Consider the following 26,960-nt stretch of genomic DNA (forward strand, 5'->3'; position numbering starts at 1 on the left):
CCCTTGAGATGTGGTGTTGCAGAGCCAGACCCAGTAACATCCACCCCACTGCTGATGGAGCGGCCAGGCCGTGGCCTCAAGCAGTTTCTCCAGAATCAAAGCTACTGTTCTGCATTGCTGGAGGCACTCGCAAATCTCAGCTGACCAATTGTAGAACAGATTCATCTAGCGTTGTATCTCTGCAGAGCAGGACCAAGGGCCAAAAAGATGTTGCAGCACCCCAAACATATGCTGTAATTATAGTTATGAAGCCACGGCTCTTAAGGACACTGTAGTCCATCAGCACCAGTACCATAATCACTACAGTATGGACGGAACATTCAGGACAGCAGAGGTCAGGGTGAACAATCAACCCAAGGGTACAATAAACCAATCCTTCTCAGGGAAAATAAATTTAATTGGGTAAATCTGTTGGACGCTGTACTGAAAGACTTTGTCCGGTGGGAAAATCCAGCCAATCAGAAGCTTTGTTGTTTATGTCATGTCTCATATTTGTACGGTAGTTCTGTGAGTGAAACACGCATTAAACCATTGCCTTGTCAATATTTTGACATCCAACATTTGTCAGTTGTCAAGTTATCCTTGAAATAGACGCAGGTTTAAATATTCATTATTGTTGTCTTTGTGCTCAGTTTAAAAGTAATTAAATATGATTTTCACATTCTCCATAACTCCACCAATGCTATTTTGACTAACACATCTGTAGTTGAACTACAAATCACAATAAATGTAAATACACTGAACATTATCTCATATAACTTAAAACAATACAAGGAATGTTTCTATACTTGGAGTTGGAGCTCTGTAAATTGAAAGAAATAAATAGGCCCAACTCTATTTTACACTGAATGAAATATTACTGCACACCTTCCTGACAAAGTGAGAGTGAGACAATGCGCATAATCCTCTTAGAAGACTTCAGGTATTAGGTATAATGCTGATCCATCATGAAGACTTGTCCTTTGTCCTACATAACCCTTGGTCACAGTTTGGACCTCAGCTATTTCCACTGCACCAGCTGTGGAAACTGACTTTAATCGATTTGTGTACCTCTCGACTTGGCAGACTTTGTGGTAAGTTTTGTCTCTGTCTGTACTGATGCTTACATTTGCTTGTGTTTGCATTCATCCATCAGTCATGTCTCAGGACAGCCAATGTCATGCGATAATACTCATATGAGTTTCTTATTGTGTTAACAGTAATGTCATGACAAATACAGGTGGATTCTTTCTATTGTCCAAATGCTATAAAATGTAAGTAGATTTTGAGTTGTCGTCTTTATCTGTTTGTCTTTTACAGAACCATAGGCTTTCCAAGCGAGTGAAGATATGACATGAAGGTTTGGATTATGTCACCCCACAGTGGGGAGGAAGCCAGACCTGTCCTTAACCAAGTCCTATGCAGTCTAACATATCTTTGCTAGTAGTATCACAGTTGTACTGAAAATAATGTATTGTATGAAAAGGAAGCGACTGCAGCTGAGCAGGGTCCTATTTCTCCTCTCTGGGGTCTTTTTGTGTACCCTTTACCAGCTGACTATCAGTGCCAGACAGTACGAGCCTTTGTCAATGCCTCAGCTCGGAGGTGATTTTGGAGAAGGATCAACAGAAGGAAGTGATGAAACGACGGTCGCATCTTCGCAACTGGAGGAAACGTTCACTGCGACACCTGAAGTGGAGCCCACAAATCAGACAACTGATTTCACAACTCTTTCCTCCACGGAGTCAGTGCCAGCTACCAAAAGAACAGTGGTGCACTGCATCTACGCGGCTCCCGAAACTCCGCACATGTCCCCCACACCAGTGCCAGCTCCTCCTCTAACCACCATCACCCCAGCTTCTCCCGGAGAACCCCCACACATTAAGGGTGAATACCCTGAAGATTTGTTCTCCATTAGAGACAGAAGGCAAGGCTGGGTCATCCTTCACATTATTGGGATGATGTACATGTTCATCGCCCTGGCTATTGTGTGTGATGAGTTCTTTGTTCCCGCACTGGGGGTGATCACAGACAAACTGGCCATCTCTGATGATGTGGCAGGAGCAACCTTCATGGCTGCTGGAGGTTCTGCTCCTGAACTCTTTACATCTTTGATAGGAGTCTTCATCGCCCACAGCAATGTGGGCATCGGAACAATTGTCGGCTCGGCTGTTTTCAACATTTTGTTTGTGATCGGAATGTGTGCTTTGTTTTCACGGGAGGTACTTCATCTAACCTGGTGGCCACTTTTCAGAGACGTGTCCTTCTACATACTCGACCTCATAATGCTCATCATCTTCTTCCTGGATAATGTCATCATGTGGTGGGAGAGCATGATGCTGGTGGGCGGCTACACTCTCTACGTGATTTTCATGAAGTTCAACGTGCAAATTGAGCACGCTTTTAAGACCCAGCTCCACAAGCACAGGAATATCATCAATGTTATTGCAGTGGAGGAATCTGAAAAGGTAGGAATCCAAATTTCTTAAATCAGAATAAAAGAGTCTGACGGCATGATCTCTTTTGAAATATTTGTAAAATATACTTTGCTATATTTGTTTGCACATTGGTATCTAGTTTGGAACAAAGAACCCTTAATGACAAATGTAAAGATGTTTTATATTTATTTGTTGCTATGTTTTTACTACAAACTGCATTTTGATATACTGCTCTTACATGATGTGATCATATAAAATGAATGTATTTTTTGATAATCAAAGGCAGTCATTTAACACTGGAACCAGTTGTCACATTCATTCCTCATATGGCATCTGCAACCTTTCAAAGCAGGGACATGATATTAATACAGGCAAACCAAAGCTGATCAGCAGCCCCAAAGTAATCCTCCACAGAGATACCTGAAAATTATAGGAGCTCAAACTGTATAGGACCTCAAAGACTGAATAAGCCCACCACCAATGAAGGATTATCACTGAATAAACTTTACTGCTCACAGGAGACTGGGGACAGTGAAGACAACAGACCTCCTGCTCAAGTAGACAAGCTTCTGTTAAAGGTATAGATCCAAAAATCAGCCAATCAGCTGGAAACTAAACACACACTCACAACAACCTTATCACAGAAATTCAGTCTCTTTGCAGAGCACCCATGTATAAACAAGGGTGTAATGAGGGTTAAATTACAAATTAATTTTGGATTGCAATTTAAGAGCCATCATAATTTCAGCCATCTCTTTGCCCAGTTGAAACCGGCCCTTAAGCGAGGGGGAAGTTCAGCTTCTTTACACAACAGCACCATGAGAAACACCATCTTTCAACTGATGATCCACACATTAGACCCTCTGGGAGATGGTGAGTAGAGCATCACCACACTTGCCTTACTGGTGAGTAGTGACTTAGACAGCACGAAGCCCTTCCTCCACCAAGATGGCAGCATGTCTGTGACCTGTGTTAGTTGTTTGTCTGTTTTAGTGTTCTTAGATTTCAGTATTTTTGTATTTTTGAACCTTTTCACCTTAGGCCTTTATCTGATCTGGGAAATGCTCATGTACATGTTTTGTCTGCTTTGGAAGGCTGTTCTGCCTTGTGTGCTCTGACCTGCTCCTGGTTTGCTGGCTGTGGCCTGTTCTGAGCGTCTTGGAATTGTGTGGTGTGGCTGGCTTTCTGTCTGGAGTGGCAGTGGCGGGGCTTGACATTGGTCCTTAATTACAGCAGCATACAGATGTTTGTCATATACTGCTCTGGGGCCTGGGGCTTCCTAAAGCCTGCTCCATCCTGCTGTGATGTAATCATCTGGACATCAATCCAACCTAAGCCTCCAACGAAGTCAAGTCACTTATCATTGTATTATGCTTCATTTCTTAATGTGGACCAGCTGGGTGGTGGTCCTACATGATGAGGCATCTAAAGAGCTTGAGTTACTTCCTCTTGAATCAGAGTTATCGAAGAATCATCGTAATATGTTGGCTGGACGTTATAGACAACTATCTGCTCCAGAAAATGTAATGCCTCCCTTGTGAAGTTTTAATTACAGCTGAAATACAATTAACTACTTTTGCTAGCAGAGTTAAACTGTGTCCAACAATCCGAAAAAAGAATGTGATTCTCTTAATAGCACACAATTAATTAATTAATTCCTCTATTAGACCCAACCTCCACATATTTCCAAAAAGCTACTCTCACTGACCAACATGCCTTCTAAATATACTACCGGTACATCTGGACCCTCTCCAAATGATGTGAGTGATCACTGTGTGATAGCGGTTGTGAGGGATGCAAGGCTTTCTAAAAGAAAGCCATGTTTTGTTGAGAAGCGTGGATTTCTTGCATGATCATCATTTATACTGGGATGGGGTTGCCTTCTTTGATGTTCAAAACCCCCTCTAAACAGCCCTCGCCTTGTGAAAAGTCTACCTTGCCACAGTAAAGGTCACTAAACCTCTTCAAGACCTTGATCCTAAAAACCACCAGGGGCAGATAATTTAGATCTCATTTTGAAACCTGCATCTGAAATCATAGCTGTTCCACTGTGTTACAATTTTAATCTTAGTTTGTTGACCACTGTAATTCCCCCTATGCATTTTATCACCATCGTAAAAGGAGATCCAACTATCTTTTAATCAATTATAGGCCTATTTTGTGTACAAGTGTGTTATGGCTAAGGTCCCAATAAAGCCTTGAAGGTTTTAAATAACACAAGTGTTAGATAACAAACAGTACTGTCTTTGTCTTTTTATAGTATTTTTATAGAGTATTCTAAGGCCTTTGATACCGTGGACCATGATATTTTGACTGAATGTCTTAACAGCACTTGGATCTTTTGTAAATGCAGTTGGATGGTTTGCAAACTATCTTAGATAGAACAGTCTGTTTCTTCTGAGGTTCGGTTTGTCCAGAAGGGGTACTGCAATTTTCAGGGCTAGGCCTTTTGTCATTTACCTTGTCTATAAACAATATTGGAGTGAATATTCCATGTGCAGGCTTCCCTTTTTATGGTGACAACACAGTCCTATATGGCTCTGCACCCACACCCACAGGAGCGTTTGCCCATCTGAAGGATGTATTTTTGCTCTAAATAATGACAACACAAAATTTTGGTTTTTCACTCACTCAAAATCAGCAAGGTCAAATCAGTCTGTCCTAGTCCTGTCCTAGTAGATGGTCAAAAAACTGAACCTCTATCTACTTTGAAATATCTGGGGCTCTTAATCGATGACTACACTGCAAAGAAGCTGAAGCCTTTACTTGGATTTTATGTAGGGGTCAAACTTTTTTCGATTATTGATCATGGCGATGTGTTATATATGGTTGACTGCTCAATGCCTCCATGATGCTCTGAGGTTTAACACAAACCGTGGAGCTCTATCTCATCACTGTGTTTTATATGCTAAAGTAAACTGGCCATCTTTATATGTGTGGCAGCTCGCCCAGTGGTATATCTTGATTTATAAGGCTATTCTTGGGATGATTCCAGTGTAGTTATAATTCCCTTAATCTTGAATATAGTCTTGAATAATAGTCTCTGTTATCTGTTCATGACCTCAGAACAGAAAGGAGGAAGAAAGCTTTTATATTTTCTGCTCCAACTACTTGGAACTTTTTGCAGTCAGAGCTCAAACCCTAAAATCTAGCACCTCTAAATGTTTCTAAATCTATAGGGCTCATTACATCCAGGCTTCATGAGTACAAACGTTTTATGTGAATGCAAATGTTGAGGCAGATACAGTACATACTTATTTCAGTCTATATTGACGCAGGTGGCTCTAAAATTGGACAAAAATAAATATAAACCTATAGAAACACAAGGCCTTAAAATACATCTAAAAAAGTATGAGAATAAATAACACTTCTGCAAGGTTTTTGTATCATTATGCATCCTCATTAAGAATCTCTTATGGTTAGCTGACTGTCCTCATTTACTTCCCAGCACAATTGTGGTGGTGAAATACACTATATCAACATTCTAAATATATCTGATGCTACATATTATATTGTCATATTGTCTTGTGCTTCACACATCTGCATAATCCCCTCAGATTAAGATTCAGATTCAGACTTCCTTTATTTGTCCCACAATGGGGAAATTTACAGCACAACAGCAGCAAAAACACACTGAGGAAAAGACATTCAGGAATGCAAGGATAAAAAAAGAACAATAAGTAATAATAAATATATAATACTTGTCAGTAGGGCATGCCTTTCATCACTTTACTATCTGCAGCAGTAAAAGTCAAGAGAGTATTGTTTATGATGTTATCGTATCAGTATTTTGTGCATTTATGTATCAACCTATTCAGAGTGCCGGTGTCTCCTTTTTGCTTTTCATGGCTTGTAGGGAAATTTAAGGATAAGGCTGAGTGTTTGAACAATGTGGCCAAACGGACAGCGGAAGGCAAAACTCAAGACAAACATGAAGGTAACATGCAGGGGATGCAGCGTACAAATGTGTACACTGCAAGGATGACCTCATACGTTACATGAGGCTCAGCAGAACGCTCATTGCATCCGTCCCTAAAACAGACCACCATAATGAAATTGTGGTTCCTTTAGATAGCTCATTTCATTTTAAGGCATTATTTTTGTGACTCATTTTCCCAGATGCCAGGAACAAAAATGAGCAAAATAAAGAGCCAGAGGCCACAGCAGAAACCCAGAAAAAGGAGCAGCTAGAGGAAAAGAAGGTAATCAGCCATTAGAAAACCCAGAAGTTGACCTTTTGATACTGACGCATGTAGCTGAAAGCCACTTCAACCATCTCTCGCCCCTGTGATGCTGCAGGAGGACGCGCCTGGAGAGGAAGAATCAGAAGGCTCAGAAGACTCCGATAGTGACGATGAAGATGACAGTGATGACAGCAGCGAAGATGACGAGGAGGACGAGGAGAAAGAGGACGAGCCCCTGTCCTTAGAATGGCCCGACACGCCACGCAAACAAGCCACCTACCTCCTCCTGCTGCCCATCATCTTTCCCCTTTGGTTCACAATTCCAGATGTCCGCAACCAGGTAAAGACACACCCACAGGGTTTTGTGAAGTGCCTTGAAAAAAAGGAATTATTATTATTAGTGCCATATAAATACAATGTAATTAAATAAAATTAATCCAACAGAAATCCAGAAAATTCTTTGCGGTCACCTTCCTGGGCTCCATTCTGTGGATCGCTGTCTTCTCTTACCTTATGGTGTGGTGGGCGCATCAGGTCAGCTATTCTAGCGTGCACCCCCACCTGTATTCTACATCACGTGTGTTAAGAAGATTAAATATAAGGAGCCGTAAACTGAAAGTTTCCTCCATGCTGAAACATTCTGTAGGTGGGTGAGACCATCGGCATCTCGGAGGAAATCATGGGCCTGACTATTTTGGCTGCCGGAACATCCATCCCCGACCTCATTACCAGTGTGATTGTGGCTCGTAAGGGCATGGGGGACATGGCTGTGTCCAGCTCCGTGGGCAGTAACATCTTTGACATCACCATGGGGTGAGCTGCAATAGTCCATATAATAGAACCATATTTAGATGCCACTCAGCTGAGGGAGGTCTTTGTCCCTCTCCCTTTCACTCTATCATGTTGTTTTAAAAGGCTTCCCATCCCGTGGCTGATGTACTCGGCCATCCACGGCCTGGCTCCGGTCACCGTCAGCAGCAATGGGCTCTTCTGCGCAATCGTGCTGCTCTTTATCATGCTTCTCTTTGTCATCATTTCCATCGCATCCTGTAACTGGAAGATGAATAAGGCGTTGGGTTCCACCATGTTCCTGCTTTACTTCATTTTCCTGGTTCTCAGCGTGATGCTGGAAGATCGCATTATTATCTGTCCCGTTTCCATCTGAACAACCCGCTCCCTGCTGCAGGCAACCTCTTCACTCATCTCCAGGATCGGAACATTTAACCTGTACATACAGTATGTGTGCTTGGCCTGGTTCTTTTGTAGAAACTGTGCAGAAAGCTGCTTTAATCTCTCTAAATTGCTGCCCATAACAAATACCTGGAATGTACGCAGCAGCATGTTTACAGCAACATTTTTTTTTGCGGGGGGGTCTATTTGGCCTTGATAGTAGGCAACAAGAAGCTGAAGAGCTATTATAGTGTAAAATATGTAGGTAAAGAAATATTGGTAACTTTTTTCACTGTTTTGTATCACATTTCAGTGATTTGTTGTCACAAAGGATGGGCACATTTGAGTTGGGCTTTTTCTACATTGTTTTCAGGTTCTTCTGCTCGTTGGGTTCAGGCTCAACAGCAGAAGTCAAATGTGAAATCCACAGAATAAACGTGTTTATTGATAAGTGAAAGCAAAATTTACATCCTGTGTAGGAATAAATTTTCTTTTTTTAATATAAAAACAAACAATACAAATAAGTATCAGTGTTACAAATGTTAAATAATCCTTCATAGTCATTATTGATATCGAGAAAACATGTAAACAACATGTAGACATCAACAGATGTTTTGGTCATTTGTGTTTTTTTTTCCCCAAATGAAACATAAGGATACATGACTGATTATTGATCCAGGCACGCAGATTTGTCTAATCCAGCATCATAACAGCGTTAGTACATGGAGGTTGGTGGTGGAGACCAGAGGTAACTGCTAATTGCCCCTCAGCATGGCATTTATACTAAAAGATCATATTTTGGGTGTTTTAGGTCAGGTCGCTGTTAACAGCTGTTAAATGAGACCAGCCTGAATTTCAAATGACCTCTTCCGCTCATTACCTCACATTATGCAGTGCAATGTTGTCAAATATCAAAAAACTCACATCTGCAATACTGTAAGGAACAGTGTACATTTACATAAATCAGGTTCATTATGTAAATGCATTTCTTCATAAAACAACACAGCTTAAACCAACATAACTATGTAATTTCTATTATTATTTGGTTATACTACTTTTCAGAGGAATTGACTCCTTTGTGGTCCCATTTGACTCATTTTAAAAACTGCTATTGCTTTAAAACAGTGAAAAACTTCAACAATTCCCTTTTTTTCAGTCGTTTTGGTAAATTGTGCAAAAAATTCAAATAAATGTTGTGCACACACAAACATAAATAAGTTTTCTCTATTGGAATTGCAATGTTTTATATTCTTCTCAGGTAAGGATTACTCTTTAGTGTATGTAAGATTAAGCACGCCCTGCGAGGTGTAGCGGGTGCATAGAATGATGAATTTCATTACTTTTGGTGGCTGTGATGAAACGTTTGGGCAGCAAAGTGAGTCCAGAAACTGTCAAATAAAAAGTGACTCAAGCGTCTCCTGCTGAGTTACAGCATTATATAAATAAGAACAATTGCTAACAATTCATCTTGAAAAAGTGCTTTTTAAAAACTTCAGTGCCCAATAGCGAGAACTTTTAACACAGAACAGACAAACACACACACACGCACACACCTATGCGCACGCACCCACAAAAACAACAGTCAAGGCCACCAGGACCCACAATGTACTGAGACACTTCTTTACACAATCACTGAAAACTTCAACATAAAGGCGTAAAATTCACATAAACTATACAAAGTTTACCAAATATACTGAAAACAGCTGACCTCTATATGCACAAAATCACCGTCTCCTAGCTCAGTATGAGAGAAACTCACGGCAGTCGCTTTACAGTCTAATTTTCTCATTGTGCTGGAGAGCTGTGCATCTGTCCTGAGACTGCGAAGCAGAGGAAAAAGGGCAGCAGCAGGGATCTTGCCTGAACAGAAGAGCCAGTGGGACAAAAGAAAAACTGCAGTTCACAGACTGGGTTCTCCAAAGGTTTTCCTGCACTCCATGACCCCTGCTCCTGGGGGGCGATCGCAGTTGTGTGTGAGCTTGACCTGGTTGGGGCTGAGACGATCGTACGCCGTCTTGTACTCCCGGTCAAAAGCATCTGCAAGTAAATAACCTCAAGTTAACAATGTGGCGTTGCTTAATTTATGAACTAGCCATGGCTGATCTATTTGATCAAGTGATGCTTTTTAGATTTTTTTTAACTGTGTGTGCAAAGGAAAAGAAAAGGTGTGTGTAAAATCTTTGACCAGCTGGAGGGCAGCTAGTCTCAGGACTTAATTCTAACTTACTGATATTAATGTTGTTCTTGCCCAGAGCAACAAGAGTGAGGAATAAAAGATCTCTGTAGAGGCTCCTGTTTGAGACAAAAGAAAACATTTAGACTTGTGGTTCCTAGTTTCCCACCACACATTGTGGAATATTCTTTACAATCCCCTCACCTCTGTCTTTTAAAGCCCAGTTCCGGCCCCAGCAGCTGGATGATTTGGCCCATGGGTTGATAGACATCACTCTTCTTAATACTTCTCACAAACCCCTGCAGCAGCTCCACGGTGAAGAGCTGGCCCTCCTCACACAGCCCAGAGCGCACCAGGGAGTTTGCACCTGCAGAATACATGAGATAAATTTTACCTGGAAGAAATGCCGATTCACCTCTCGCAGTCTAAGTTGCATCTCATGGTAGTGCACTGCTGAGTGCAGCGTGGCTAATGGGAGTCCTGAACTGAATCATTCATGATTTCATTTACATGGAAATACACGACCTTGAGCAAAGCAATTTTTTAACGTCACACTTAGTAAATCTGTCAGCAACTTACAGTGTGTGTTCCACAAGACGTAGCAGGGATGAACTTTATCTCGATGCAGTTTCAGATTGTCCCACATTATCCTCACAAGCACTTGCTTACTGTCCTCAGATGAAACACTCGGAGCCTTCTGAAAAAGGTTAAAGGTGAATGATTATTTCCTGCATGCACAGCTTTAATGTACAACTGCGTATTTACATCATTCTCAACTTATGCTACGAATAGGCAGGCATTACCTGGTTGCCATGACTACATTGCAGCGAGGCCAGTATAAGAGCGGGCAGGTTACTTGGCAAGTCCAGCCTTTTGAAGTACCAGACCAGGTTCCAGAAAACAATCGGGTGCTGGTCAACAACACTGGGGGACGAGATGGCCTGGTCGCCCTCGTTCACCAACAGGCTCTCCAGCTCCTTCCACAGGACCAGGGGGCTCAGGTAGGGCACTGTCACTGGCGCTGGCGCTGGGGCACAGACAGCTGCCCCACTCTCTGTTTTCTGTGCTGCAGACATTTTGGCTGCAGGACTGAGCAGCAATGATGCGTCCTCCTCTGTAACAGGATTACTTTCCTTGGCAGACCTTAAGGGAGACACAGAGCCCACCTGATTAAAGACGCCATGGAAAATATTTTAGACAGCTAAAAGGACACTTCAAATATCTATGCCAGGCAGAGTAATGGCATTTAAAATAATCCATTTGTTTAATTTAATGTGGAAAATCAGGGGTCTGCTGTATTTTATATTGGAAATGTTATGTTTGGTCATATAAGCATTCAGTTACCTGCTCAGTGACCTTAGGTCTTTGATTTCCACATTCAGAAAAGGCAGGAACGCTGTTCCACAGAATGGGCACGTGCTGTTGAGGTTGGAGTCGTCAGCCGTCCAGCCTGCCATGATCTCCTCATCATACACCAGACACTCGCATGTCTTACAGAGCGAGCAGCTGGACATCAGTACCTACAAACGTCAGAGAGACGTCAAAGGAATGCATTCGGAATCATCCAGTGATGAGAGTAGTTGTTTTGTGTGACTGACATACCTCTACAGCATAGCTGGGAGACGGCTGAAAGCGACAAATGTCTGGGGAGGAGTCTGGGGTGTGAGGAGTTTTAGAAGTAAGTGCCAAACCCCCTGCATTTGAGGAAATATTAACTTTAAACACAGAGCAACCCATTTGAAATCTAGATAGCGTTTTTTTTGGGGCATCAATGACAAGAGCATTTCTAATTCTTTCTAACAGTGGCCATAGAAGCTTGACTGAAAGAATAGCAACAAACCAGAGAAGGAGTTGTGTCTGAACACCCTGTTGGGGGTACCGGGGCTACTCAGGTTGGCATGTCCCACAATTGGGCTCCTCCTGAGTTTAGACATAGTTCCGTGCTGCGGGGAAGTGAAGCCATCAGGATCCAGACAGGAGTCAACATCGAGCAGAGATGAGCAGTCTGCCTCTCCAGAGGTCAGCGAGGACACACTAATCCGGTCACAGTTCACGTCCTGGAGGAAGAGAAGGAGAGAATTTAGGGTGGGATGCGTGAAGTCTGACTGGGATTATTATCCTGAAAGTAAACAGGATTCTGACCTGTGTTAATGAGGTCTGGGAGGAGAGGCGAGAATAGAAGCGGCTAGCCTTCTCCGCCACTCCTTTCCCTGCCGATATGACGCTGCTCTTGAAGATGTCCAGAGTGGGGGTGAAAAGGGAGTCCATGGAGAAGGATGAGGTAGAGGAAGTAGGTGATGAGGGGGATACTAAGGAAGGCGGCCTCTCCCTGTCTCTGCTGCCTAAAGGCAGAGACGGTGATGACCTCAGCCTGTCGTTGGATCTGACAGGAAGTGAGAGGTGTGTGTTGGAGCGGAGCAGAGTGCTGGGTCGTGGGGAAGTGTGAGGAGATGAGGACTGAAGCGAGGGGTTTGAGGGGTTTTGTAGGTCCGCACAAGCTGCACGGCTGCTTGAGGGACTGTTTGCATTATTCATATACACCTCAATCTCCTCAGCGAGGTCGCGACGGGTCGTAGCGGCGTTGCTGCTCTTGTCGCATTTTTGTACCATGTCTGTTGTCATCAGCGACAGTGGGTCTGACCCCGTATCTATTCCAGTTCTTTTCACAGCCCCAGTACTGCAGTTGACTGCTCTCTCTAACTGAGGCTTCTTTCTGTCTGTTGGTCTCTCCTCTTCCTCTATCAGTGTGTCAGAAGCTTGGTGATTCTGTTTGGTTGAACTAAGAAGAGGATCGGTGGGCCTCAGACTTTCCTGTCTCCCAGATAGATCCAAGAATTTTGGCCTCTCCTTCTTTGGAAGAACTTTACATGGACCCGCATTACTGTTGGGACTGGATATCAGTCTGTGGCCATTACCTGTGACAGAGATGTGACAAAATGGATTAAGTCTCCACTCTCCTAAATTCCTCTCTTGGACTAAAATCCATTTTATTTTTAAATTAGATACTAACTGGCAGTAGTATCTGTTGATTGGAAGGTTCCACTGGATGGTGAGTTTCTTCTTCCTGGATCTTCAATTTCAGAAGCTGCAAATCACAATTAAACCACATATTAAGACAACAACAAGAACACAACAATGACATGGGCTCAGCCAATCAGAAACTGATTTTATTTACACCCGTCAGCACTTTAAATCTCATTGCTCAACTATCTTCGGGAGGTAAAGAATATTAAAAACATTGACATAAAATGGAACAACTTCAAGTGCATGGGTGGATTTGTCCTGGGTCAAATCATTATGTTACAAGAAGGCTACAGGATGTTGTTATCCTGCACCAAAATTTGAGACATCCTGAGCAGCAAACAATCTCCAAGTTACATAAGTCCATCCATCAATAGAATCTGTCCAAACATCTAAATATAACAGCGAATGGCCCACTGGAGCATGCATTACACCCACACGGTAACGCCACAGCTCTCAGAGACAGCGCTCCCATTTTGCTGCCAACAAGCAGTGATTTACTCCTGCATAAATGGGAACTACAGTCAGATAGCGAATGAATGTTATCTATAACTCACATGAGAGCCTCGGGCCTTTGTCGTCCATCGGTGTTACGTTGTCACTCTCTCTGACACACATCCTCTCCTCCTCTTTGGACAGTGAATCATATCCATGGTCAGACTGCCCTCCTGGAAAAAATGAAGACATATAAAAATGTTTTTTTTTTTAAAGGATAAAGTATGCACTCTGTGCTATTCACTAGCATAAAGAGGTGAGTTATTCTGCCATTCAGCTAGTTTCTCAGGGATGCTGAGTGTGATCACTACAGTTTACAGCACGCAGCCATTGCAGAATAGAGAAGCGGAAGCAATGGAAGATGAACAGAGCAACTTGAATCATACTCAGGAGGTCTGCAGGACTGCAAAAAATGGCTCATTGCTACTATTTAGGTCATTCTTGTCTGTTTTTGCTGCCACTGAAGAAAAGAAGCAGATAAGTTGTCTCTTTCTATCTTTTGAACATATTATCTGTTCTAATGGCACCATTTTCTATTTTATTTATTAAATGCCAATTGAATTCAGTCAAAGTAAAATGTTTTGAGCAAGAAAGAGTGAGTTGAGGCGCAGCAGAGAGGCAGAAGACACGGTTTCCTACCTGTACTAAATCCATCATCGCTGGAGTCCATTTTAGTGAAGTCTGTGTCGATGGAGGTGCGCTCAACAGAATCATTGGCGCTGTCCAAACTGCCGTGACTGACTGTGTCCAGATCACTGCCATCTGAGGGGAGACCACAGAAGCAGCAGATTAAATGAAAGGGCTCATCAAGAAAAACTGAATTCCCGATTTTAGGCAACGCATGAACACTTCAGGAAAGTTCAGGAGATCAACACAAAAAGTCCAGAAAATAAGTTAATCAAGGAAGGGACGTTAAAGCAATGTGACATCTTTGATGTGACTCCTTGGGGGAAAAAACTCCATTCTGTTTAAGTACCGCTCAAGAAATCCAAGTTGGGCACACTGTGCAGGTGGGGGCAGAAACTTTATTATGAGACCATGAAAGAAGCCGGAGAGAAACAAGTGCTCCCATAGGAATACACTCATTTACATATCAGTTCAAAAGGATCTTCAGGAACTAAGGAGGATGCTCTACTTTCAGTCTATTACCGCTGAACTTAATTAAACTGCAGCATGTGTGACTCCTGCTGTGTGTTCATCTGTGTGACGGTCCAGTTTGTACCTGACAGATGAGGGTCTCTTTGCAGTGTCGATTGTTTTCTCCCCGCCTGCTTGAACTGCAGCACCCCCAGGATCACATTTCTTAGCTTTCCCCATAAAAAGTAGCCTCCTCTGGTGGTGGAAGGCCAAGTGCTCTCCAAAACCGCCTGGCGTGTCGGACATAAACAGCATTCTGTTTGCATCTCGTGTTACATTTTGTACGCTTGTAGTTCAGGACAGGCAGCACCCACCTTGTTGTAGTATCCGTAGGTGATGGCGTTGGGTTGGACTCCAGCCTTCTTCATTTCAAATAACACCCGGACGGCCAAGACTGGCTGACTGTACTGCCCGCACAGCTGCAGCAACACGCGGTAACACACCTGGAAGGATGACATCAGCTTTTAAAAAATGAAAACGATGACTCCAAATGTGCACTTTGGCTTTAAATTTACATACCTCATCTGGTGCCTGCAGCTTCTTGTCCTGCATCTTCCGCAGCACGTCGTGAGCGGTGCGCAGAGCTCGCACCTTAGAGTGGCTCGTGCTGACAAAGCCAGGCAGGCAGATGAACCACAGGCCATAGCAGTGTCGCAGCAGACATTTGGACCACATCTGCGGCATTGATGAATAGGTTTTGGCCATCCTTTGTGCTGATTTGATCTCCTGAGATATAAAAGATAAAGTACAGACTTTGATCAACCCTCACTATTTAGTGTGACTCCCATAGTGACATAATCAGTGACCTTAATTGCCATTTCAGTTCAGACATTTAGGATCAGGAAAACAGCAATTTCGAGAAAGCCTTGTTGCTTGTACGGCTGACCTGTTTGGAGCGTCTGCAGATGGCCACAGGGCTGGCTGGGCTGCTGTGGCGGGAGGTCGTGCCTGCTGATGAGGGATCTGCTCCCTCCAATGGTTTCAGAAGTTCAGCATTGAGAACAGGAAAACCAGAGTAGCTGGAAGCAGGAAGACACCACCTTCAGTCAGACGCTGATAAACTGAAACACTAGCACAACACTGCTAAGCTGAGTGAGGCTATTGTGTATACGCGCTGTGGTACCTGTAGCAGAGAGGATGCTCTTCTCCCTGTGGCAGCGGAGGCAGCTCAGGAGGGTTGACATAGACCGTGTGCTCACTACGGTGGGATTCATCAAGTTCAATCAATCTAGTTTCCTCTGGCCGCTCGCTATCCATCTGGTTTTTAAGAAAAACACAACAAACACATGTGTGTTTAATTTCCTCTAAGCACATCTCTATCGCTGTTGTGCTGCCTGGGAGGTTCAAGGGCATCTGATACTATGGACCCCTTAGATGAGATCATATACAGTATGAGGCTCAGGGAGTAAAAATCCATATCAGTAATGAGTGTGTCTACATCAGAGGTCTCATGTCTCCATTCCATTTATCTCTTGGCCACCAGTAAGCAGAGGACTTTAGATAATGCAGAACCTAGATTTGATCATACAAGTCCTCCAGGACAGAATAGATATTTTGGCAGCAGTGCAGTGAATATGAGACGGGAAGGATCGTTAAACACCACTTGGCATTTTAGACTCAGTCATGCTCTTATTCAGACACAAGCTCTGCGGGAATTTTCATAGTATAGCAGCGGCTGAAGGCTGTGTTACAGGATTTGGGCCACTCAGTTAAGTGGATGATTCAGTTAACCGGCTGTCACTGACCCCTCTGCCCTCCGTTTGATTCATTTGGCATTTTTCCACTAGTTGTCCTTCCCCTTAGGCCTTTCTCAATCACCCATTTGTTGTCAACTTCAGCAATAGCATGAATCAGTGCTTCCACTTCTCCCTTATAACCACAGTGACCGCTCATACAGGATTTCCCAGCATCCATGCAGGATGCAAATGTGATTTCCTGATTGCACAAATTTGCACACTCGGGCATTTTTTGTCTTTTGAAGCGGAGGATGTTTTGTCTTTTCTATGAATGTTACAAAACATGTGCAGGCAGGATGTGTTCACAAAATCTTGTAACATCCCCAAACGATTCAGTGTGAGAGGTGAGCGCGCCTGATTTCAACATCACGACTCAATAGTTGAAGGAAAACGGGCTTTAGCTTCTGTTCTTTCTTCCCTTTGTTGTTGTACTTATTTAAGAGAAACACCCTGGATGTGTACCTGCTAAAAAACTTATGTTATGCAGATTACAGAGCGCACACACGCAGAGCTGAGTAACACTGAAAGAACTGAGAATCTTTTGATTTCATCTCCTGAAAAAGGGGGGAGACAACACAGCACAGCACAGGTCCTGCTGTCTTACCTTGCCTCCTGTGGTGAATAACTACCAGGCATGGAGCATCGAGACAGAGCAGCAGGAAAGACAAAAAGCAGAAAATCAGAGGGAGTACAGAAATAAAAAGTGGAGCAATTTCATAAAGCCTGAGCAGGAGGTAGTGGAGTTGGGAAAAAAGGGTTGTTGTTAACAGGGGAAAATTACATTATTATCAGCTGCGCTCTTAATTATTTGAGTCTACTTCTATCAGCATTTGTTGGCTTCTTTAAACTAATCCAGGCCTTTAATGCACCTTCTCTGAAAGGTCAGAGTGACTCATGTTTAGCACTTCTCTCTAAATGGGAGTTGTCCGGATCCAATATTGCTACTGCTGCATTTTTTTTTATCCTTCCCAGCAGGGCAATGCTGCTGTTTCCAACACACACACACACACACACAAATATCTATGATAAAGATTAGCTGCAAACCTCACCTTATCAACACACTCATCGAAAAAGGCCAGGCCGGCGTCTTTATCGCTGACAAACGAGCACTCCTCTATGAAGCGGATGAACATCTGAGTCTTGATCATGAGAGAGTAAAACCTCTGATGGGAGCGGTCGCGGCTCTTCAGGAAGCCTAATAAGAATCACAGAAAGACAAACATGACATGTGGACTTTGATGAGAAAATACCAAGTAAAAAAAAAACCTTGACATTTTCTTATCAGGCAGTTTGTGGATGGTGTATGTGTGTGTGTGGTGGTGGGGGCACTTTAGCAAAGATTACAGGAAATGAGGAATGGAATTAGAAGTCCTTCTTTGCTGCTACGCTTGCATAACAGCACACAGATGCATAACAGCACACAGATGCATAACAGCACACAGATGTGCCGGGACATTGTGCTACTCATCATGACGGTTTCTCTGAGTTGTCATGCAAATCTTATTTCCACTGAGGCTTAAGCTAAAGCACCAGTGTCATTCCAGCAGTGCAGCAGTCCAGCTTTAAAACTCCCAAAAGCACAAGATCCCAAATAGAGCAAATACAAGAAAATGTGTTCCTGCTCCTCATCATCTTCACACCTCCGACTTTATCTAATTTCTCGTAGTATTCAGAAATATTTTAACATGTTCTTCACTTGTATTTTGGTTATGTAATCAAGCTGATCTTAGCTATATATCCATCTGTCTTTTTAAAGTGACCCGAGAGAAACTGTCCACATTTAACATGCAAACGACTTGACATCACATTCATATGTATTTTCAATTTTAGGCAAAAACTGTACTTAAAAGTATCATAAACAGTGCTTCAATACTATCTTATTGTCCTGTTAGATTAGGGTATTATTATAGTAATATCCTGAAACCTGTTATTAACTGATATGTTGACAATTATCTATAGCTTAGCTAAAACTTACTGGGGTCTTACATGACATTAATTATATAAAAATTAAAGTGCAACCTGGGAATGGTGCTAACCCATCAAGATGAAAAGGAAAGAAACTTTACCTTGGAGGTCAAAGAGGGAGCTGGCGTCAGTGGTCTTCTCCGAGGGCGCCTGTGTGATGGGGAGCAGGTAGGAGCGGTAACCCCGCAGGATGGCTGCCATGAAGCGCAGGAAGGCCTCCTGGATTTCAAGCTCAAGAGAGTGGAGACTCTTCCCGCAATGGAGCTCCTGGTCTGTTTCTGCCTGCTCCATCTGCACATCTTCACGGTTCAGGTGATCTCCTGAGAACACGTCACAAAGCATATAAATGTGTCCAACATGTGGCACCAAATATTGCATAGAAAAAAACCCCACAAGGTTTCCAGCAGTTTTTAAATCAGTTCATCAAAGAATAACCAGACATCACCTAACCAAATATTTATCCATCTTTATTCTCTGCAGCGATGTTTTCCTGCCCATAAATTGAGATGAGGGTCTGCACGGGGAGGCTCTCATATTAATTTGAGAACCACTGATGTAGCATATTCACATGCTCACACTTGGTGATTAGTAATAAACAACCATATTGCAGAGGATGGTTGGGAGTTAAATTTGCCCTAAAACAAATGAACAAATCTGTGGGCAGAGGACCAAAGTGGCAGCCTGACAACAATGCAAATGAGCTCCAGAGCTAACAAGGCTAAAATATGCATTCAGCATCGCTGGCAAAACCAACTGTAGCAGAGATCATCTGGCTTTAGTTGCAAATGGAGTGTGACAAGAGGAGGTAAATGTTATTCTGGCATGACCCAAAAGCTCCGTCATCAGTTTGACAATCCTTTTTGCATCATATCTAAATGCCACACTAGCACAAACACATATTTTGCTTATTTTAGAAAGGAACACGAAGAGACTCGGCTGCGTGACTTCCTGAAGCTGCAAGAACATTCTAGGAAATGACTAATGAGCGTAACTGTAGATGAGGCAGTTTGTGCAGGGATCCGGATCACATAAAAATTTCATTTCACACTTTGTGCAAAGTGTCCTAGGGTGCACTTCCATTGTGAAAAGTTCTGATTAGGGTTCCTGTAAAACTGACCACGGTATTTGACTCAACAAGCTGAATAAATCAAGTTGACACAGAATTAGACTCACCCTCGATCAACTGCTGATAGAACTTATTCAGTGTGTTCAGAAGATGCTTGCAAGCTCTCCTGGGCAGGATTTTCCACGTTAAAGCCTTCTTGTCCTCTTTCCTGAAACATATGGTTTCCATTGCAGTCAGGGTTGAAAGTGATATAAAGAGGGAGAAAGGTTCACTGACATCTGCACTGACTACTTAATCTCCATGCGGGATAGCTTTTAAATTAAACTGGCAGATCAATGACAGCATTTTTATATATGCAAGGTTTTTACATTCCAGTTCCTCCTCATTACATAACAGGGAGATATCAACGAACATGGGGAGGAACTTTCATCATGTCACTGAAAAAAAACTTTAAAAACTCTGCAGTGATTAGATGATGCAGCCTAAAGTTTAAAGAGGCTACTGTCAGGGCAGCTAAGGTCACATACTGGGAGATGGTGTTGGTGTCCAGATCTACACAGGTGATGTCAGCTGGAGGGATGTAAAGGTCAAAGTATCTGGAGTCCACGCCCACGATGAAAGGGCACGGGGCACTGAGCACGTCGGCCAGTGCCAGTGGGCACAGAGGGATGTAGGGGCAGGGCCAGTGGAATGGGAAGATCATCTGCAATGCGTAATAGCAAAGACTTAAATCTAGAAAGTCCCTCTGGTTTCCTTCAAATGTAGTTTTCTTTATTAAAAAGATTTTCAGAGGTGAATTAGCTCCCATGAAGCCAAATCCCTTTTGATGTGATTATAAACCACTCTGCCTATTAACTTATCCACAATAATCACATTTAAGTCCCCCTTCTTTGGGGTTATATTCAGGGAAAATTAAAAAAAAAGAAAGAAAGAACTGGCTTACAGACACCAGGGCCTCCGTAACACTGGTGAGTACAGCCGGACGCAGGGAATGAACCAGGATCTTGTGTTCTGTGACGGCCAGCACCAGCAGAGTGGCTGCGTTCTTTGGGCCCAGATTCAGCAGCAACGTGGAGAGGCTCCCACCACTGCAGCACAAAACCACAAATCACTTTTGACTGAAGCAGCCGCAAACTGAGCATCTGCTTTTGCTGACTGTATTTTTAATGAAGTTTCCCCCACCTTAAAGGAAGTGGGGAGGACACGGGTTGGCTTAGCAACAGACTGTCATGTGGAGACAGCTGTGGAAGACAGGAGGAGAGCATTAGTGCAACTGTGAGTGGATTTAACAGCGCTTATGGAGAGGCAATGATGAGGGAGGCATCAAAATCCTCTCAACAAATTTTACATTTCAAACTCACCTGCACTAGAATGCGGGGCCTCTGGATGGAGGGGAATGGCACAGTTTGCATGAAGTGCGAGATATGCCTGTGAAGAAAATGTAATCAGTTAATAATGCAGACAAGCCCCGTCAGCAAGACTAAGAATAGATCTGAAGTCTTTGAACCAGAGTTCTTTAAACAAAGGAGAAGATCAGTTAAAAAAAATGCTAACTTTTCAATAGGCAGGGCGTGTGGACCAGAGATAGAATATCGATAGAGGAACGTGAGAAAGCTTCTGAAGGACTGGAAGAAGGGCCAGTGGGAGAGAAGACAGATGCTCTTGTTGCTGTAAACGCCGCGGGTCCCGTCGGGTCTCAGATCAGTGCTGGGAAGGCCGAGCTGTGAACGCTGGCGCTCTGACAGTTTCTCCTCAGGATAAGGCTCATAGAACTGGATGGCTGCTCCGTACACCTGCGTGGGGAAAAGCATCACAACCAGAGGGTGACCATTGGCGTGAAGGATCTCTGATACAAGCACATGTACAGGTTGTTGCTATCCAAAGGCCAACAACACAAGGACACAAACAGACACAGGCCACAATCAGTGACTTTCATCGGCTAATACGCTGAGGCTCCCGAGACATTTTTCACGGTGATAAATGAGATCGCTGATGGTCAGTCATTTGAAGCGGCACCATCAGACTAATCTGCAGTCCTGAGGGCGTCAGAGGGAAGGAGTGGGCACTGAGGCACTTCAGACACCATCAGCCAGCTGCACGATCTATCTATAATTCAAAGGCATAGCAGCAAAAAAGACCTTTATGCTGCGTTGCGTTTAAAGAATAGAGCAGCCCTCAGTATTCCAATCACAGCTTTAAGCCATGTTTGATTTCAGTGGGTTGAGAAGCTGATTAACACTGCCTGACGCTGTGAGGAACTGCTGCCATCTATCAACAAAGAAATACAGGAGGGATATCAGCGCACAGGGAGACAGAGATGGAGAGAGGATGGGAGAGAGCCTGAAATGATGCAATCTAGAGAGACTCTGTCTTAAAGCCCCTGAACCCCTACACTGACATTACATCTGACTGCAGCAGAACACTGAAGAGGGTGAATGTTCCCATGCTGAAATGCTTCCTGGACTGTCTGCATTTTACCTGAGAAAATGTAAACAAAAATGTAAAACATGGGTTAAGTAAAGCGACTTTTACCTTTTCCCCGGAGGCGCCAGTTAGCACAAATGTGGAGAAAACAGGCAGGGAGTGTTTGGTGTGTGCTGGCCAACACTCGATTGTAGCCCCCATGGGCAGGCAGAACATGGGCACGGACTCGGGCAGCGGGAAGGACTCGTAGTCCTCCTCAGGGTACCTACACAACAGACCTGGGTCCAAAAACACACATGAGAACACACAATCGTTAGTTCTTAATAATAAAACAATCAGAACAATTGGTCAGATTCAGCTCTGGATCCATCAGTCACTTCACCTGCTTTGTAGGCGATTGTGTTTGTCTTAGCCAGAGACTTCTTGTAGCACAGGTACACTGACGACCCCCACTGGAGTTCAAGAAGAGTCCGGAGATCAGTAATCGATGCATTATTATCATTATTTAGCTCTTCTCTCAGCTCTGCCTCACCATGCTGCTGTTGAGGTTCTTGTCCACCTTGCAGAAGGTGTGAGGGGGAACCTCCCCCTTTCCTGGGATGATGATGCAAACATCAGTGACGGCCAAAGACGTGTGGGGCTGGCTCTTCGGGGCCCGACGGTAGGTGATGTAGATTCGCTGGGAGGATGAGCTGCTGATATTGGCAGGCCGACCCGAGGGCGTGGTTTGGACAATGTGACATCCAGGCTTCAGCTTTTCCTTCCACTCGTAGAGAATCCTGGAACACGAGGAGTTTAAAGTTTTCTCTCGGCAAGAAATTCCCAAACAATATTACGGCAAAGCTTTGCTTTATATTTAGAGAGGAGATGTCAGGATGTGTTTAAGCACAGATTATAGTGACACGAGGCAGAGAAGTGATTAGTGGTGCTGGGTGGGTAAAGGTTCAGGGCCTGAGGATTACTGCTTACCCAAGATCTGTCAGTGGCGGCTTATCTCGGCCTCTCTTGAAGCACAGGAAGATCTGCGGGCCCCGGAGACTGGCTCCATTGAGCTCTGCAGAGAGGCCCGAAGGGGTGCTTTCAACACAGGTGAAACCAGGGGGCACTTCTTCGCCCAGGGAGCGGATCACAACAGCCACATCAGTGATGGGGGCTTTGGGTTTCACACATTTGGGGCCAGCATCATCAAAGTGGAGGTCCTCCTCCAGAGGCTTTGGCGACTCGGTCAGGCCAGCAACAACAAAGTAGTCGGCGACGCGCGGCCCCTTATCCTCCATCATTTCCCATTCCCAGACTGTGGGCTGTACAAACAGAGAAGGAAGGCTTCCATTAGGCATTTTAATCATATTTCCTGATGTGGACGGGGCAAAAAAAGAAAAGGTTGGCCTCTGGTGTCAGAAAAATATCTGCCTGAGCAGACTGAGACTTAAACAAGGTTTTGCTAGGTTTAATCAAATTGAATTTGAGACTTTGGGACCTTCTAAAACCACCGCTGATGAAATTTCTGATCCATACAACTTCATGCGTACTTCACAAGGTGGACATATTATAAACATGCCAATGAATACAAAGCCCACAAAAAAAGGGAATGGAAAGACAGCATCTGGAAGCATTCACACACATTCCTGCCTGAATGAACATCATATTTCACCAAGAAATATGGGACAGTTTAAGACCAGCAGTGACCTTGCTACAAGCAGTGACTGATTGTGTAAAATAAAACACAAGCTCTCACAGAAAGAGCATTTCTGAGCTTTAAACGAGGCTCTTTTACTTTATATTTACATGGCTGTGCATTCTGTGCTGTTGATAAAGAGAAGTGAGCAGAAGGAGCACCTTGGAGTCTTTATCACTAAGCCCTGGAAGTCCTCTCAACAACGGGTCGGTCTATCGAGCCTGAAGAGCCTGCTTTATCTTTCTCGGCGGTTTCTCCACACCAGCACACTGATAAACAGCTGCTCATTATTTCCCTCACAGGGATGTGAAGAGAGTTAGAATGAAGTTATCCACCACCTCTGCGCAGCATGTGTCACTGTTAGCAACTGTAACATACAAGTGGCTGCGGCTGTATCTCACCCACTTGGGAGTTCTAAAGCTGGAGGGTCATGTGCTGACAGAAGGTCAGAAAACTGCTAGAATGGGAAACTGACCGCTACGCAAACAGAGAGAACAATCATCTTAAGTATGGAGCAAACTGTCACCACAGGATCCAAAATCTTAGCGTCTAAAACCAGGCAAAAGTCTTCCAGCGTGACTCATGCAGAACAATCCAGAAATTCCCTGCAGCCTGATGATGCTTTAATACTGAAGCATCAGCGCAGGCGGCTCATGATCTCAAAGTCAATGTGCATTTCAGCATGAATATTAATTATTGTTGATTAGCTTACGGCTGCTTTTAAGTTTGTTTATGCTCGAGTATGTGGAGCCTTGAGCCTTCAGCTGTGACTCAGCAAGGAAAGCATTTAATTAAAGTCAAAGAATGCATATATTAATATATTCATGCTTTGTTTTGGCTCTAGCAACCTTTAAAAAGTTATATTTAGTAACACTACATATTGATGTATATTTTGTTCTGCAGCACATAGATGGGAGGCTGCATCATCAGAGGCTCAACAGATCAAAACTCCAATTTTCAGTTTTCGCTGCCTGTGGAAAAAAAGACAGCAGATGAAGGACAAACCGTTTTAACCACATTACACTTCTCGGAGCGTTCTGCAGCTCTTTTGTTTAAACCCTCCATCATGGCAGATGTGCACTAAGTTGCAGATTAATGCAGATATAATCTGGCGTTCCTGGACCTACTGCACCTATTCCTCCCCCTCCACAGGGCACAGCGGGTTGAAATTACATCCAATGCTCACCATAGCAACAACATTAAAACTCTGGACTGAAATTTTCCTTGCACTGATGCTAAAACAAGCCTTTATGGGCAATTATGTTGTCTTTGGCAACGGACTGTCAACTCTACTGAGGAGGGTGAAGCCTTCGTAGTCTCACATGTTTGCTTGTGACAATATTTCTAAAGTTGAGTTGAAGTTCGTGTGATGTTTAACTCTTGCAGCTGCATCCACTTTACTTTTGCTCCCTTTTGTTTCTACCCCACAGGCATTTCTGGATTATTTTCCCTTTAAAAAAATCCCCTGAGACACGCGTCAGTGTCTAAAAGCATTAAAAAAACCCAAAAAACACCACGGCAAGACTCAATAATGTTGCACAGGATTTACTTACGCAATCCCAGTTGGCTCAACACTGAAGGTGGATGTTTCGCACTCTGTTCCCAGAAAGCACTTATTCACCACAGCTATTGTCACAAAAGCAGCTCAAATAAGGACACGGCGGATTTCCTCTGCAAGTCAGTTAACAAGGCACCCCCATCCACGCCACCGCGTTTATGAGTCATTTCCAACATCACATGGAGAGATGACACGCAGTTAATTGCTGCTTGGATGCCAGAAAGATTCAATATATAATGATAATAATAGAAAAAATGACTTTAGTGGTACTCAACCCCCTAAGTTAGGGCATTTTTCTTGATGCAGGCAGCTGCCAGGCAGAAGTTTGGACAATTAATCCCTTAAAATTAACTGACCTCTGATGCTGGGATTTAAAAAAATAAAAAATAAAATCTGAAGCCCTTTGTCTCTCACTTTCAGCATCCCAGTGTTGATGTAATGAGGGCCCAGGAGATAGAGGCAGGGGCTGCTGGACTGGTCCCAGGCTGGGCAGGGATTAGGGGTTGCATTTAACAGCGGGAAGGGGCTTAGAGGATGGGCCTTCTGATATTAGAGAGAGAACCCACGCAATATATGACCACAGCATCTGTCTTCTCAAAAAGACACCTATCATTTGCATTCTTTATGGTTGCCTGGGGTTTGATAAGCGATGGCGAACCAAATGAACCATTCAAATAGAACGAATGGAACTGGCCAATATTTCACATTAAAAGGAGGGGGAAACATATGCACAGCGGCCAGAATAATTCAGAGGGTCTGTCCTGGAAGAAGCCATCTTACAGAGCATCAACACTCGATGCAAAATAAGCCTCCACATGACCTCATCGTAACCGATGGACGCGCTGCAAACACGGTGCTCACACTAGGAAGAATTACTCAAGCATTCACTCAGCCGGGATCATCATTTATTACACTAATCAAGCTGCATATCATTTAAAAAAACAACAATCCAAAAACACCGTTTACCGCGCGCACGCATGCACGCACACATACACACAAACACACGCACACACATCACTACTGACAACAAAGACTTTGAATACTAATTATGAAACCAATCCGCCGGGCTCACTTCGGTAGACGGGCTGTGTGAGAGATGTTTGTTGTGGAGGGTAAATTACTCACATCACAGAATCACGAAGGTGAGACGATCAGTCGAACGTGCAGCGACGTCGGAGCAGAACCCTGATGATTCCCGATGTCTGAGCAGGTCGCTTCAGTCTGGATCTTTCCCCCTTTCCAAATACGTGAGGGCAACAAATAATACTAATAACGATTCACAGTCGGTCCGGCGGGTCGGAACAGATCTGGGTATTCCAGAGCGGCTTTATGGTCCAGAGCTGCGCTGGTCACGTGACTGGTTACAAACCTGACTGACGTCACTGATGACAGCGCAGCCGCCGCGTGACAGCAGAGCGACGTCTGAGGATGTGAGGAAATAATTCCGCTAAAGTGCTCCACGAAGCGGCCTTTTACGTCACAAGGGTTGTATTGGCACGAAGAAACAAATAAATGGTTTAAAATAGATAATAGATGTTCGTGTTGATAAACTGAGAACAACTATGAATGTTACTCGCTCAAGTCACTACGGCGACCTTGAAGACAATATGTATGATTTTTGGTGGTATAAACAAATAGTCCAGTGTGACCATTGCCTTTTTAAAAATGTAATTTCCATTTAAAAATAAACAAACACACACACACACACACACACACACACACACACACACACACACACACACACCACACACACACACACACACACACACAAACCAAACTAGGTGGCTGTCATTGACCTTCAAAATACAAAAACAAGACATGTCAGAACAGTAAAGGGTAAAACCAGCAAAAAAATTTAATCAGATTACGCCAAACAACGTTACGTTACGTTAAACAAATCTGAACACTTCTTTGTCAGATAACTGTTTTGGGTTTTAAG

The 26,960-nt window shown here is 43.6% G+C and overlaps 2 protein-coding genes across 6 annotated transcripts; one reads left to right on the plus strand and one right to left on the minus strand.

Moving 5' to 3' along the window:
- The first annotated feature begins 960 nt into the window (after positions 1–960).
- Positions 961–8,998, plus strand: slc24a1 (solute carrier family 24 member 1). 2 transcript variants are annotated; one of them, XM_057051155.1, is made up of 10 exons: positions 961–1,073; positions 1,300–2,447; positions 2,936–2,995; positions 3,182–3,290; positions 6,274–6,354; positions 6,537–6,619; positions 6,717–6,941; positions 7,046–7,135; positions 7,248–7,414; positions 7,517–8,998. In XM_057051155.1, the coding sequence occupies exons 2-10, from the start codon at positions 1,449–1,451 to the stop codon at positions 7,764–7,766; spliced, it is 2,064 nt and encodes a 687-aa protein (XP_056907135.1). In that variant the 5' UTR covers positions 961–1,073; positions 1,300–1,448; the 3' UTR covers positions 7,767–8,998. The 2 variants fall into 2 exon arrangements, with proteins under 2 accessions (XP_056907135.1, XP_056907136.1); XM_057051156.1 differs by lacking the exon at positions 6,274–6,354.
- On the minus strand, positions 8,195–26,389 carry dennd4a (DENN/MADD domain containing 4A). 4 transcript variants are annotated; one of them, XM_057051141.1, is made up of 31 exons: positions 26,147–26,389; positions 22,758–23,089; positions 22,321–22,567; positions 22,171–22,240; positions 21,897–22,066; positions 20,919–21,157; positions 20,726–20,792; positions 20,547–20,605; positions 20,308–20,452; positions 19,892–20,067; positions 19,472–19,572; positions 18,400–18,618; positions 17,383–17,528; positions 16,938–16,958; positions 15,721–15,854; positions 15,484–15,616; positions 15,117–15,323; positions 14,912–15,040; positions 14,683–14,827; positions 14,100–14,222; positions 13,523–13,633; positions 12,955–13,029; positions 12,087–12,859; positions 11,785–12,001; positions 11,547–11,599; positions 11,289–11,464; positions 10,748–11,087; positions 10,524–10,641; positions 10,149–10,311; positions 9,999–10,063; positions 8,195–9,808 (listed from the first exon to the last, which is right to left on the minus strand). In XM_057051141.1, the coding sequence occupies exons 2-31, from the start codon at positions 23,066–23,068 to the stop codon at positions 9,672–9,674; spliced, it is 5,070 nt and encodes a 1,689-aa protein (XP_056907121.1). In that variant the 5' UTR covers positions 23,069–23,089; positions 26,147–26,389; the 3' UTR covers positions 8,195–9,671. The 4 variants fall into 4 exon arrangements, with proteins under 4 accessions (XP_056907121.1, XP_056907119.1, XP_056907118.1 ...); XM_057051139.1 differs by having other exon boundaries at positions 10,524–10,638; positions 11,547–11,638; XM_057051138.1 differs by having other exon boundaries at positions 11,547–11,638; positions 26,147–26,388.
- Between the last annotated feature and the right edge of the window lie 571 nt (positions 26,390–26,960).

Source organism: Takifugu flavidus, chromosome 13 (assembly GCF_003711565.1).
Source record: "Takifugu flavidus isolate HTHZ2018 chromosome 13, ASM371156v2, whole genome shotgun sequence".
Lineage (NCBI taxonomy): Eukaryota > Metazoa > Chordata > Actinopteri > Tetraodontiformes > Tetraodontidae > Takifugu > Takifugu flavidus.

Coding starts and splice junctions, on each gene's coding strand:
- slc24a1 (XM_057051155.1), top strand. CDS start 1,449: ATGTATTGTATGAAAAGGAAGCGACTGCAGCTGAGCAGGGTCCTATTT. Junction 2,996..3,181: donor TAGACAAGCTTCTGTTAAAG/GTATAGATCCAA, acceptor CTCTTTGCCCAG/TTGAAACCGGCCCTTAAGCG. Junction 7,136..7,247: donor TGGTGTGGTGGGCGCATCAG/GTCAGCTATTCT, acceptor AACATTCTGTAG/GTGGGTGAGACCATCGGCAT.
- dennd4a (XM_057051138.1), bottom strand. CDS start 23,068: ATGATGGAGGATAAGGGGCCGCGCGTCGCCGACTACTTTGTTGTTGCT. Junction 22,568..22,757: donor CCGCCACTGACAGATCTTGG/GTAAGCAGTAAT, acceptor CTCGTGTTCCAG/GATTCTCTACGAGTGGAAGG. Junction 20,068..20,307: donor TTACGGAGGCCCTGGTGTCT/GTAAGCCAGTTC, acceptor TACGCATTGCAG/ATGATCTTCCCATTCCACTG.